General features: G+C 34.9%; 1 protein-coding gene across 3 annotated transcripts in view; it reads left to right on the top strand.

The window, feature by feature from the left end:
* Positions 1-13,623, top strand: part of LOC118200294 (potassium voltage-gated channel subfamily KQT member 1-like) — a 640,573-nt gene that overhangs the window by 463,029 nt on the left and 163,921 nt on the right. For all 3 annotated transcript variants that reach the window (XM_085823702.1, XM_085823701.1, XM_085823700.1), the window contains exon 2: positions 2,379-2,469. In XM_085823702.1, the coding sequence (XP_085679828.1) occupies positions 2,379-2,469 (91 nt within the window). The remainder of the gene's footprint in view (positions 1-2,378; positions 2,470-13,623) is intronic.

The raw sequence follows: 13,623 nt of genomic DNA, 5'->3' as shown, positions 1-13,623 counted from the left end.
TGTTTCATTCAAAACGAAATTACTATTCGTTAACACGAATTACTGCTCTTTTACAGTCTTTTCTTCAACTTTAAAGAAAACCTGGGGACGTTCTAAAAATATTTAATTTCAATCGACATCAAATCTGCTTTGCATCTTTACGAATTATCATGCGCAGATGTACAGAAACGTTTCTGTTTAACTGAATGTAATCATGATGGATACTTTAATTATAAGCTTTTTCTCCTGCAAGGATCGTATATTAAATTTTATATTTAAAATGCCTTCTGTTGCTGAACGTTCTTCGGGAATATGTTTTACGTTATTTAAAGAACATATTACAAGTGGCTACTTAGAACTGATATTTAAGGAAATAAATGTACAGTCAGTCGCTTTTAACGAAAGCCTTGTAATATACATAATTGTGTTACAATTTATTGATCAAATCGTGCATACGAAAGATATATTAAGATATATTAATTTTGTAAATATAACGCTGATTTTTGTTGTTTGACTTCTGAATTAGTATTTATTCGGCGTGTTATTGTGTCTTAATATTAAGGATTTTTAAATGCATGTAATATATTTTATAGCATACACTTTGCGATTAACTCAAGGTAACTTTAGACATCCTCTTGGACTTTATGCATGATAATTTTGTCAGAATTTATTATTTACCGAACAATCTAGATTATTTTCAAAATTAGATGCTGTGTCATTTCTGTCTAATGTATATTAATAATTACATACTTCGGAAAGTATTTTCAAAGCTAAAAAAAACTGTTTCGACTCGTGTGTGTAGGTGAAAGCATAAGAATTGTTAATCCAAATCTTATACTATCTGTCAGTCATATGTACACGAAACCTATCCTTAATTGCATATTCTTAATGGCACCTTTTTTACTTGAAGTAAATAAATAAAGTACTAGTTGAAAGATTACCCTTTGGAGCACATAAATAGTCATGTATCACAGCGTCATGCAGTCACTGTTATACGTGCCATGTACTTATAATAAATTACAGATATTCAGTTGTGATATGTCATATGTATCTAAAGTTAAAGAAAGTTGCAACAGTATAATGAATAAGTAGTTAAAATGTTCGTTTCCTTATGTTGTATGTATGTTTAAGCATTCGTAAATTTCCTATTATTTGAACCAAAAGCTTGGTTTTTTATTAACCTGCAACGTTTTATGTTTAGCTTTTTTCCAGTGGGATATTTGATGAAAGTGTATTTTATTTCTTCAATAGTAGTTACGAGCCTTTGCCATCGTCCAAATTCTAACATCACCTTCTGCCATAGAAGAAAACTCTAAAGCTTTATACCCAAAAAATGGATTAAAATGAAGCTTTTTATCATTCCCGACTCGCCTTTGACCTATTTTTTATGATAATATGGCTATCTACGTCTATTTGGGTATAAGAGATTGAATAACCTTTATTTTTTTTTAATTTGCCTCACTCTGGATTGCATTTCCTGTCCAATGTTTGCTTCCGATGACATTCATGTGGGATGATGAGAAAATGGGTAATAAATCTGATACTCTGTACTGAAATATTTTCATGTATCCATCCTTTTCGTTTTTTTTATTCTATTGTGTAAATATTTCTTTTTCCTTTTATTCGGAAATGAAATGAAATACTGGTTACTAGGTTCTTTCTCTTGCCTGTTCTTTTAATATGCGAAATAATGCTTTGAACTAAAAATTGTCTTAAATTTAAACTCCAATGAATTCATTATAATTCGTCGTTAATTTGTTTTTCCGGCTTGACTATTTTATTACATAAAGGTATATTTTTACACTATTTAGTGAATGTATTTGTCAAAAGTTAAGGGTTCCATTTCTGTAATATTTTCAGGTAATACAGATACGAGGGCTTTTATTGAGCAGCTGATTCTTTATTATTTTACTATAAGTATTTTAAAGCGACTTGAAATTTTGAATTCAAATATATTTATCTGTTATTTAAGCTAGGGATTTTATTTAAATTTCAAGCAATATATTTCTTAAATAATATTAATGAAAAAACAATAATATGAAGTACCACTGACAGAAAAAGGTATTTTTCGATTCATATAAAAGAATTTTATTTTCCCTAGAATAATATTTAGATCATTTTCTTTTTACAGAATAATTATAATTATCGGTAGAGAAGTGTCATTCAAGTTTTGTGCCTTATTGAAAACTGAAACTTCTTTTCAGCAGTTACAAATGATTTCATTTTATAAAATGATTTCGTGTTTAACGGTGTGATGCATATTAAGTCACATTAAAATTCTGACAATTTCTTTTTAGTGCCTTTGTTTGAATTTAAATACAAAGCCATTCATTTTTTAAACTATGAATGTTGACCATTCTGAATTTGAATTTAAAATTAAAATTTATCTTTCTTTGCAGCTTCCTTATGGTATTCTTGTGTTTGGTGCTAAGTGTATTTTCTACTATATCGCAATTCGAAGAGGTTAGCAGTGCACTGTTGTTACGAATGGTAAGAAAATTATTTCAATACTTCCTTTTATTATTATTTTATTGGGGTTTTTTCTGTCATCTTCTTTTATAACTTTCATTTATATTGCACAGTTTTTAGCAAACCTCTTCTGTTTATGACTGAAAGAAACAAATATGTACTGTTTAAATAGTTTTATTAAATTCCCATTTGTCAACTGTACTTAAGATGCATTCGTGCTTTTTTGAAGAATTTCAGAATCCTTTAAAGATCTATATGTTTTAAGCACTCATAATTATCTTTAAAATATAAAACTTTATTACTACTTAAAACAAAGAGATAAATCTCTTGTAAGTAATAACATATTAAAATGTGAGAAATTGTTCACCCAGAAAGTTCAGGAAATTTTATTATCAGTTGTTTGAACAAAGTAACTGAATCATAAAAATGTATCTGTAATTTGTTTTGTCCTTTTATTCCTTAACGTCGATTATAGTGGTACTATGAAAAGAAAAATATTTGTTTTATAATTTTTGTCAACAATATGATTTTAAATAACATAATATTTATGTAATAATCATTCAAGTTAAAGTAACATATTAAAAAAGTAAAGTTATGATTTAAATATTATGATTATATGACTTCAGCTTCATTTTTGTAGCTACGTATTTATTTGCGTTTATAAGAATCATATAACAGGAATTAATTTTTAAAAGACGCACTTGTAGGGTTTATATTTATTTTAACTAACATTTATTTTAAGTTTAAACTATCTTTCCTGTCAAGCCTTACTTTCCCCTGGAACTGCCAATGCCAGAATATGTAAATTTGAGTAGAACGCGCAAGGATTCAAATTATCAGCGGAAGTATTATGATTTAAATAGGAAGGAAACGAGTTCGGTGGGATATTCTTACTTCACGAGCGCGGAGGTAGTGAGCGAGAAATTGAAGAACCCCGCGTTTCGGCCTATGTGCTTGGCGGGAAGTAGTGTTAATCGTTCAAGCGAGCTTCAAGTCTGCTGAATTAGCAGCGGTGTTGTGAAACGCTGTGAGTTAGTTATTTTAGAGAGCCTCGTAATTAGAATCTTGTCTTTAGTTTCTTTTCAGGTTATTATTTTTATTTGACCGCCAAGTAGGCGCAGTCTGTGAGCGTCAAGAGCACGCAATTGTAATTTATTACGTTGAATAAAAAGGGACTTAAACCCTTCACAAGATTCTGTATTTTATCCTGTTTTCACAGTCACCACTTGGTTGCGTGCAAGTTGGAGGCACGCAACGTTACATTGGCGCCCGAACACTTATCGAACTGAAATGGCCGAAAATTGGATGGAAGCCGCTGGACAACACCAAGAAATGACAATCCAGTTAGAAGGATTTGGATACCTGGTCCAGACTTTGAGAGCGTCAATCAAGCCAAACGTCCATTTCGACGGAAAAAATTCGGTGGCGGTATTTCTAGAAGGTCTAGAAAACCACTTTCAGCTCTACCCTGTCCCTGAAAGACAAAAGGTTGCCATCGCCACATCAGCACTAAGAGGACAGGCCGCGCTATGGTGGAAAAACATAGGCAAATTTTTATTAGGGGAATTTGGAAGCCAGACGTATACATTTGAAAATTTCAAAAAATCGTTAGTAAAGGCCTTCCTCATAGTGAAAGATCGCGCACGGCTGGAAGCCGAGCTATATAGTTTCTATCAACGGGATACAGCAGAATTGACGGACTTTATTCTACGAAAAATCAAGCTAACGGATATGCTGTATGGAAAGAAACCCGATGCGGAGATTATTGAAATAATATTACCAAGATTGTTACCCGCTGTTCAAGACTACTTTGAAATTAGAAACCCAAGCACATTGCAGGAACTTTTCGAATTGGCGGTGAAGTTTCAAAATCGCAGAATAGCGGGAAAAGCGAGAGGGGAAACATATTCTCAAAGTACCCGAAGGAAATCTTCAAAGGAGGAAACCAGAAATGGAAATCGCTCTTATGGGGGAAAGAACTATCAAGCTAACGCATCGAAACTCGAAGGTCAAGACCCAAAAAGAAATTTGAAAATAAACATTCGCGTACCCAGAAGACACAGATTGAAAGGAAAGCTTTAAACGACTAGAGAGGCCTGTGAAAGGGAGGGTCCAGACCCCGGAAGTTTTAAAAAAACCCTCAAATAGACATTTAAATACGGTCATCGTAAAAAACTCACAGCTACCAATTATACAAGTCCTGGTTGGCGATGTACCAGTAGAAGCCCTCATCGATACAGGAGCAGAAGGAAATTTTATGAGTGAAAATTTCTTCAAAAAGAATTTTTATAGGATACGATTATTTAAAACCAGAAATACGGAAATTATAGCGGCGCAAGGAAAAACATGTCACTGCATCGGGAAATTATCATTAAACTTACAGGTAAAAGAGGAAAGTCTCAAAGTATTAATTTTTGTGGTGAAAGATCTGCAACACTCTCTTATTTTAGGTATGGACTTTTTAAGGGCCGCGAGGGCCAAATTAAATTTTCAAGATAGTTCCGTGGTGTTGGAGATGGACCAGAGGGTGGTGGAACCTGTGGAGACACCTCAAGTGGACCTTAGCCATCTGAATGACCATGAAAGGAAAGCAATACAGCAAGTGGTGAGTAATAGAAACCAGGAAACTGCCAAATAGTGACGCACAAGATTCAATTAAATGCCGAAAAACCTTGTAGGACTAAACCATACCGTTATGACAAACAAAAAGACTTAATCATCGAAGAACATATTCAGGAGATGTTAAAGAATAAAATAATAACGCCCATAAATAGTGAGTACGCGAGTCCAGTCGTACTATGTAGGAAAAAGAACGAGTTTCCTCCTTCGGATAAAAGGGCTTGGAGGTTTGCTATTGATTACAGAAAACTAAATAGTATTACCAAATTTCCAGTTTACCCTTTGCCGGTTATAGACGAGATCATTAGACAGATCAAATCGACAAGATATATGTCTACTTTGGACTTAACGTCTGGCTACTATCAAATAGCTATGAGACCCGAAGATATACATAAAACTGCGTTTATGACAAAATCGGGCACTTATGCATTTTTACGCATGCCTTTTGGGTTGTGTGGGGCCCCATCAACATTCCAGAGAGCTATGGACATTGTTCTAAAGCCTGTCCTAGGAAAGTCAACTTTAATTTATCTAGATGATATAATTATAACGAGTAGTACGTTGGAACAACACATTAATGATATAGAACAAGTTTTTAAATTATTAAAAGAGGCCGGTCTTACAATTAACGCCTCAAAATGCAAGTTCGCAACTAAAGAACTTAAATATCTCGGTTATAAAATTTCGCAAAAGGGTATAGAAACGCAAGATTCAAAAATAAAAGCTATTAAGAATTTCCCACCGCCCAACACCGCCAAGAAACTTTCTTCCTTCCTTGGGTTATGTTCTTACTATCGATCTTTCATAAAAGATTTCGCTAATATTGTTGAACCACTCTTAGTAATCAAACGAAAAAGGGGTAAATTTACGTGGACAGCGGAAGCTAACACAGCTTTTGAAAGATTAAAAGATGCGCTTATCAATGCCCCTGTTTTAAAATTCCCTGAGGGGGACGAAAACCTGGAAATTGCGGCAGATGCGTCAGACTATGCGGTGGGTGCGGTTCTTATGCAAAATAACCATCCTCTGGTATTTTTTAGTAAAACATTGAATCAGACACAAAGGAATTATACAGCTACAGAAAGAGAAACATTAGCCGTATTAATGGCTGTACACAAATTTCGAGTTTATTTCGGCAAATCGCCAGTAACAGTCTTTTCGGATCATGCGGCTGTTGGTAGACTTTACTCGGGGAAAAACCTAACGCCCAGGTTAATAAGATGGGCTTTAAAACTCCAAGAATATAATATCACAATAAAATATAAACCGGGTAAGGAAAACAATGTAGCTGACGCACTTTCTCGTATAAAACTGGACGATGAAGGAAATGAACTTAAATGCGCTGTGTTGACTTCAAAAATTTTAGATTCTAGAGATACGGTTATTACTGAACTGAAAGCTGATCCTGAATTTGGAAATATCTATGCTTATTTGAAAGACCCCGAAAGCTTTGAGCACACAGATATCGATGCGATAAAAAATAAAGCAAAAAACTATGAAATAATAGATAATTTATTATTCTATACGAAAACAACAAACGAAAATCTTGAGTATAAGCCAGTCATCCCAGCCTCGCTTCGATTAAGCATTTTGAAGGAGTTGCACGAAGCAAAACAGCCGGCCACCTAGGGGTCAGAAAGACTTTAAAAAGGGTACGCGAGGCGGTATATTTCCCGCAATTATACAAAATAGTAACGGCGTATGTCAGGTCCTGCAATCAATGTCAGTTAATAAATGATAATAATTACAGCCCGGCCGGGTACTTAAATAGCATTCGCGCTACATTTCCGAATGAAATTTTAGGCATAGATCTCCTTGGTCCCTTCCCCCAGAGCGAGTTAAATAAAAATCGTTTTCTTTTAGTAATAGTAGATCATTTTTCAAAATGGACAGAAATTGTTCCACTTAAACGCGCGTCAGCCAAAACAGTCGCAGATGCATTCTTACACAGATACATTTTAAAATACGGTGCACCGATAAAAGTCATTAGCGATAACGGAAAACAATTCATTAGTCAAATATTTGAAAACATATGCAATGGACTTGGCATACGCCATATCAAAATGGTTCCGTGTAGACCACAGGCTAACATAGCAGAAAGAGTTAATAAAAATATAGTAAAAATAATTCGCAGTTACGTGAGCACACATCACAAGCGCTGGGATGGCTACATAAATGAATTAGCTTATCCTTTAAGAACGGCACATCATGATACTACGGGAAAAACTCCAGCAAAATTATTTTTAGGCAGAAAGTTAATTACGCCTTTAGATAAATTATTCTTTGTGCAACAAAGAGAGCAGGAGTTTAAACAAAAGATGTGCAAAAGTTGATTGATCAGGCGCTTAAAACCTCGGATACGGCAAGAAATAGGCAGAAACTATATTACGATAGAAAACGCCGTGAAGCAGATTTTAAAGTTGGGGATAAAGTATTGAAGCGGAAATTTTCTTTATCAAGTGCCCCAGACAATTTTATGGCAAAGCTAGCTCCAAAGTTTGAAGGCCCCTATGTAATTCAGGAAATCAAAGGAGTAGTCTTATATCTTAAGAACGAGAGAGGGGAAATCTGTAAAGCAAGTCCCGACCAGGTGAAAAAATACTATAATCCAAATGATTTTGAAATCCTTAAAAGTTTCTTGCAGGACTCAAGTCTAAACGAAGTAGAAGGTCCAGAGACTACAACAACTATTCCACCACCCAAGAAACAGAGAACTGAAGAGAGACCTAGCCCTTCTACAACCCGGACGTCGGTATCAAAAAGAAAAAATAATTTTCAAACTCCAGCGTTTAAGAAAAACAAAAATACAGATGCTCCGGGTAAAGAAACCGTGGTAAAGAGAAAAACACCACCTACAAAGGATGGCAGGAGAAATTTCACATCAAGGAGAACGCGCACACGGCCACAGAGTCAGGTGCCAGCGAGGCCGCCGTTCCGGAAACTGAAACGGCAACAGGAGGCACAAAAATACGAGGAACACAAGAAATTCAAGGACTCCAGACCGGAGGACGTCAAGACCAGCCGTCCCAGGGATAAACGGAAATGCCAACAACCAGGCGATTACTCCGCCAAGAGGCCAGCATGTAGAGGACGCAAAAGAAAAAGCAACGTGGACGACACTCGGAGGGCAGTAAGGAGAAGATTAACATCCATGAAACCTCTAACTTGGGACCAATTCTGCCAAAAACGAATGACGGAGTTTCAAGCATCGAAAACTCAAAGATAAGTTAAAACCTTCTATAATTTTTTTTTCTCTTTTGTTCCGAAATGTTATGCATAAGTACGAAGTTCTGTGTTTTGACGAAAGTCAATATGTCTTGGTTGAGACTTAGTTTTGTTTACTTTATTTAGCTAAGGCAAAAGTATTATTTTCTTTAAGTGTAAAAGCTAAAAACAAGCATTTTCTGTAAGTCGAAAGACTAATTCTGTTATGTTAAAGCCAAAATTTGGCCGAAGATAAAAATAACTTCGTATTCTTGTATTAATAAGAATTTTACTTTCAGTGCCGCCAGCTTGGCGAAGAATGAGTAAAGTAAAAATTTATTTTCTCTTATTCATTTTATGGTAAATTGTAAAAATCATATGTATTAAAATTTTGTAAATGTACGTAAATACTTGAATGTTATGTAAAAGTAGAATTTAGTCTAGAAGCATAAAATTGTAGATGCTAAAAGTGAATGCTTAAAAGCAATGAAGTCAAAATTTAAGTATTAAATTGTAGATAAAGTCATGCTTTAGAGCGAAAGCCTGCATGTTTAAAGATGAATGAGGGGGAAGTTAGAATGAATGTGTTTTGTAGGGTTCTCCACCTACATTTGAATTTTTAAGAATATTAAAGTAGCTCATTGAGTTGTAGAATGTCGAGTAAGGTGTGTCTATTTGGTCGTTGAATTCTAACAAATCATGGTGGTTAGGGGAAGTGTTGAAGTGTTGTAAGACTAAAACACGAATATTCCCGTTTGACACCACACACGGTGGAGAGCCAGGGTAAAGTTAAATTAATGCTTAAAAAATTGAATGAATGTGAAGTAAGCAATAACTAAGAAAAACGAATCGTTAAAAACAAAAATTTATTGTGTCAAGAAAGTGTAAATTATAATGTATGTAGAAAGATACTGATACTTATTCCTTCCAGATGCTGGAAGGAAAGACCAAGATTGATTAATGAAGTCCAGGAAAAGTTGCTGTAAGAAGAGAGAGTTAAAACGAGCAACAGAATACAATTTGTTACATAAGATTTTTTTGTGTAAACGAGGTTCTCGCCAGTTAGTTCAGAATTAGAGAAACTTACAACAGGTCGTTTGTAGGACCTGCTTCCAAGTTTTCCAAATTATGGCAGCGGCAAATGTAGGGTTTATATTTATTTTAACTAATATTTATTTTAAGTTTAAACTATCTTTCCTGTGAAGCCTTACTTTCCCCTGGAACTGCCAATGCCAGAATATGTAAATTTGAGTAGAACGCGCAAGGATTCAAATTATCAGAGGAAGTATTATGATTTAAATAGGAAGGAAACGAGTTCGGTGGGATATTCTTACTTCACGAGCGCGGAGGTAGTGAGCGAGAAATTGAAGAACCCCGCGTTTCGGCCTATGTGCTTGGCGGGAAGTAGTGTTAATCGTTCAAGCGAGCTTCAAGTCTGCTGAATTAGCAGCGGTGTTGTGAAACGCGGTGAGTTAGTTATTTTAGAGAGCCTCGTAGTTAGAATCTTGTCTTTAGTTTCTTTTCAGGTTATTATTTTTATTTGACCGCCAAGTAGGCGCAGTCTGTGAGCGTCAAGAGCACGCAATTGTAATTTATTACGTTGAATAAAAAGGGACTTAAACCCTTCACAAGATTCTGTATTTTATCCTGTTTTCACAGTCACCTCTTGGTTGCGTGCAAGTTGGAGGCACGCAACGTTACACACTTAAGAAATATTACTATACAAATTTTGCTATTTTTAGAAAAGATTCGTTTGATTTATTTGATAATGGAAAAGTACTCAAGGGCTAGCTACCTAACGGGAGGGATGCTTTGGTAGAGGGCAAGGTAGAGAGGGCTTGGGCCTTGGTAGAGAGCAATGAGGAAGTGGATGCCCTAGCAAAAGAAGCAGCTGAAGGTATAAATGCAACGAAAATAAGTGTTCCACCTCAAGATACAACTCAAAAATGCATCTCAAAAAGCATGGCAACCCTGGTGTGATTCCGCCGAACAAGGCAGATACAGATACGACCTATATCCAAGAATAAACTCCACTTAAAACGTCGTCAGTAGACAAACAATATGGCTGATTTCAGGCCACTTCTCTTTCACCAAATATTTCTACAAGACGAATCTTGCATATTCAGGTCTATGCGTATGTGGGGAGAGAGGTGGTCCTGAGCATTACATATTCACGTGCATCATAACAACAAGTCTGCACCTGAAAAGACCAAGACTAGAACAACATGTGATTCCGTACGTCAAATGCGCAATCAGTAACAGCCATATGAGGAAGCGTATAACCCAAATAATGGATATTCTGGCATCAAAGGGTTTAGAACTCTGCAACACAGAGTCCTTCCACCCAAATAATTTTGCAAACAGCATAACCTTGGCGCCAGAATGGTTCCGTTGGCCCCAGGAAAGCGTTGCAGCTCTGGCTAGCTAGTGTAAGGGTCTACACCTGCTCACCCAGGGTAAATAATAGGACGTAACCTTGCACTTATACCTAACGTAACCTAACTGTTCACCTAACATTTTATTTATTAAAAATTGTAAAATACAGAAAAACATAAAATTCCAAATACTTTTAAAAACAGTTAAAATTAGAGTTTCTATGCAAAAACATACGATTCAGCCAGAAGGCAAGAACACAGATTTTTCGGTGCACAAAAGTGAACGTTTACTTTTAGTACCACTCTGCAAAAAGACACTGAAGTTGCTGCAGAAACTGGCTTAATTCATTATTCTACTAAGTGTTTCAAATGTAGGCAAATAGGGCTTCGTTAGGCTTAGAAGCTACACTTTTAAATTGTTCATAATTCTACAACTATTGCATGCAAATTAACTGAAGGCGTAAAAACCTTAACCAGAACATGAGAACAACAAAATTCAATCCCTTTTAAAGCAAAAAATGCAAAAATTAACAGCATATAAGAATAAAAAAACTGAGCTCACCAAGCATGGAAACAGAGTAGGTGTGTATATACACACTTTTGGAGCGGTCGATTGAAATCAAAACGAGAGGTGCACAACTATATGTTGTAGCAAAACCATACGCAACCTTTTAAAATTGGAGGCTAATAGATTTTGAGTTTTGCGAAATATATACATAAGTACGTACAGGCGTCACTAAGTCATCTCTTCTGAATCCCTTTTAAATCCATTTTACAATCATTTTTGGGAAAAAGAGTCTTTATTCTGTCCGTATGTACAAATTTTAAGCCAAAAACGCTGTTTAAATGGATTCGAGTGCGGTCAAAATGGATATTTTCGTTGAAATATAATATCCGAAATTTTTTGAAGTTAATAAATAATTCTTTTACTTCGTACAAGGAAGTAAAAAAGAGAGAAAATACGATAATAACAAGGTATTAATAAGAAACTACTTTATTTCTGTTCCAAGGATTGAGTGAAATTTATCCATCGGTATTTGCTTTTCAATCTAGTGTGCAGATGCTACTAAGAGATTAACTGAACTGGACAATGACTTTAAGCATGAAACTCCTTGTTAAAGTATTCTTTATTACTCAGATAACTCTTTTAGTTCCTTATATAATTCCTTGTTGATTTCATTCTTGGAAATTTTCCCCACCTTTCCTCACCAAATATGGATAATTTTTCAGCTCTATATATTCTCTTTAAAGCTGCATATTTCAGAAATTTCATTAATCTTTAAATTCAATTTCCTTTTAAAATTTTAAAGTAAAATTTGAATTCATATAGAAAATGGCCATTTTTTATCTAAATGATTCATGTGAATGTGTAAATGAATGTTTGGGGTAAGTTTTGAAACTTCAAGTGAAGTTATTTCTGAAGGCGAAGCATTAACGTTCATAAAGATAAAATACTAATCCCCATACTTTTAGTAAATTACTCATCAATTCAAATTGTTCCTTGCTTACGCATGATTATCAAGGCCTTCAATTTATCTTTTTCAACTAAGTGAATGATGTGAATTTATTAATTTTCATTTCCCCTTTCGGGAAACTTTCGGGAGCGATAAAGTTTTTGAACACTGGTAGTTAGGTCCAGGGTTTGAATCCCGACAAATTGACTGGATGCATGGGCGTTCCTGCGATTTTTCTCCTGTGTAGCGAGTATACGAGCCTTAGAAATTCCTCCACGAAGACATCCCACTACTCCTAGGTAGATAGCCCCGCGTGTTTTACGGTAACTAAACTAGAAACATCATTCTTGATTAATCAGAAACCAATGTGTAGATAAACATTTCTTCCCAAATGAGCATGATAATGCACCACGCATACTATCATGCAGTTGTCGGGAGGTAGGGTGGTAATATGAGAGAAGCAGGAATCGAAGAAATAGTTCACATTCATCTATGATCTGACTATGTTTCTCCTTATGCAAATTATAATGGATTTCTGAAAACCTTGTTTCTTGTTTCTGAAAACCTTGTTATAAAAGTATATATTGCTATAATTAAGAGTGACTTATTAGACTTGAATTACTCTTAATTATACTTCCGTACAAAAGTCTTATACTAAATTATATTTTATGTAATATTAATATATTTCAGTATTATTTAGTCTCTCTTCGGCTTTAATTATGTCTGGATTCTTCTGAGCGTTCCTTTCTATGAAGAGTTTTCACTGCTGTTATAGATCTTTGTCAGAACTCCTTTTACCGAGGCTCATTGAGTTATTTTATCTATCGCCGTTATTTCTTGTTCATAGGTATTACTTTCTTAATTATTCCATATTCCTTTAATAGGGATCACATCAGGACTATTTCCAAGAAAAGCTAGTATTTGAATCACTTTAGAAATAAAATACCTTTTAGGATGCTGGATATGTGGTAAGAGGGCTGATTGTATTGACAAATTACATCTCTTTCACAGTGTGATATACTAAGCTGAGAAAAGATACATTCTCTCAAGATCTTGCATGTTTGTGAATTTTCATTCCCATTAATTATTTCGAAGTATCTTGTACCACAGACAGATGTGCAGCTCCAAATCATTAAAAATTAAGGGAGTTTCACCTCAGTTAAAGTGGAACCTTCTTTGTTTGCATCTCCTTGCTTTCGACGAATATTTTGAATCCCGCTATTAAATATTTAGATTAAAGTTTTATCCGAAAAAAATGTCGGCAAAAGGTGTCAAGAGTAAAGTAAGAAATACTTTTCAATTAGGAAGCAATAGAATAAAAGGCTGGCTTTAAACGATTAAAAGTGAATAAATAATTAAATTTTGAATAAATACCTTACTCCAGTTCTAAGAGCTTTAAGTGACATAAGTTTGGGTAGAAGAAAATCGTTTCTTTACCATAGAAAGTGTCAGCTTATGCCTTCTACAGGTGGTCTACAGGTTTTTAATACAGCTCTTAGAAAGCGTCTGCTTACATTGCTGCT

Source organism: Stegodyphus dumicola, chromosome 9, assembly GCF_044657685.1.
Source record: "Stegodyphus dumicola isolate Sdum_Otavi_A_Nest chromosome 9, ASM4465768v1".
Lineage (NCBI taxonomy): Eukaryota > Metazoa > Arthropoda > Arachnida > Araneae > Eresidae > Stegodyphus > Stegodyphus dumicola.
This window is presented reverse-complemented; position numbering and strand designations above follow the sequence as displayed.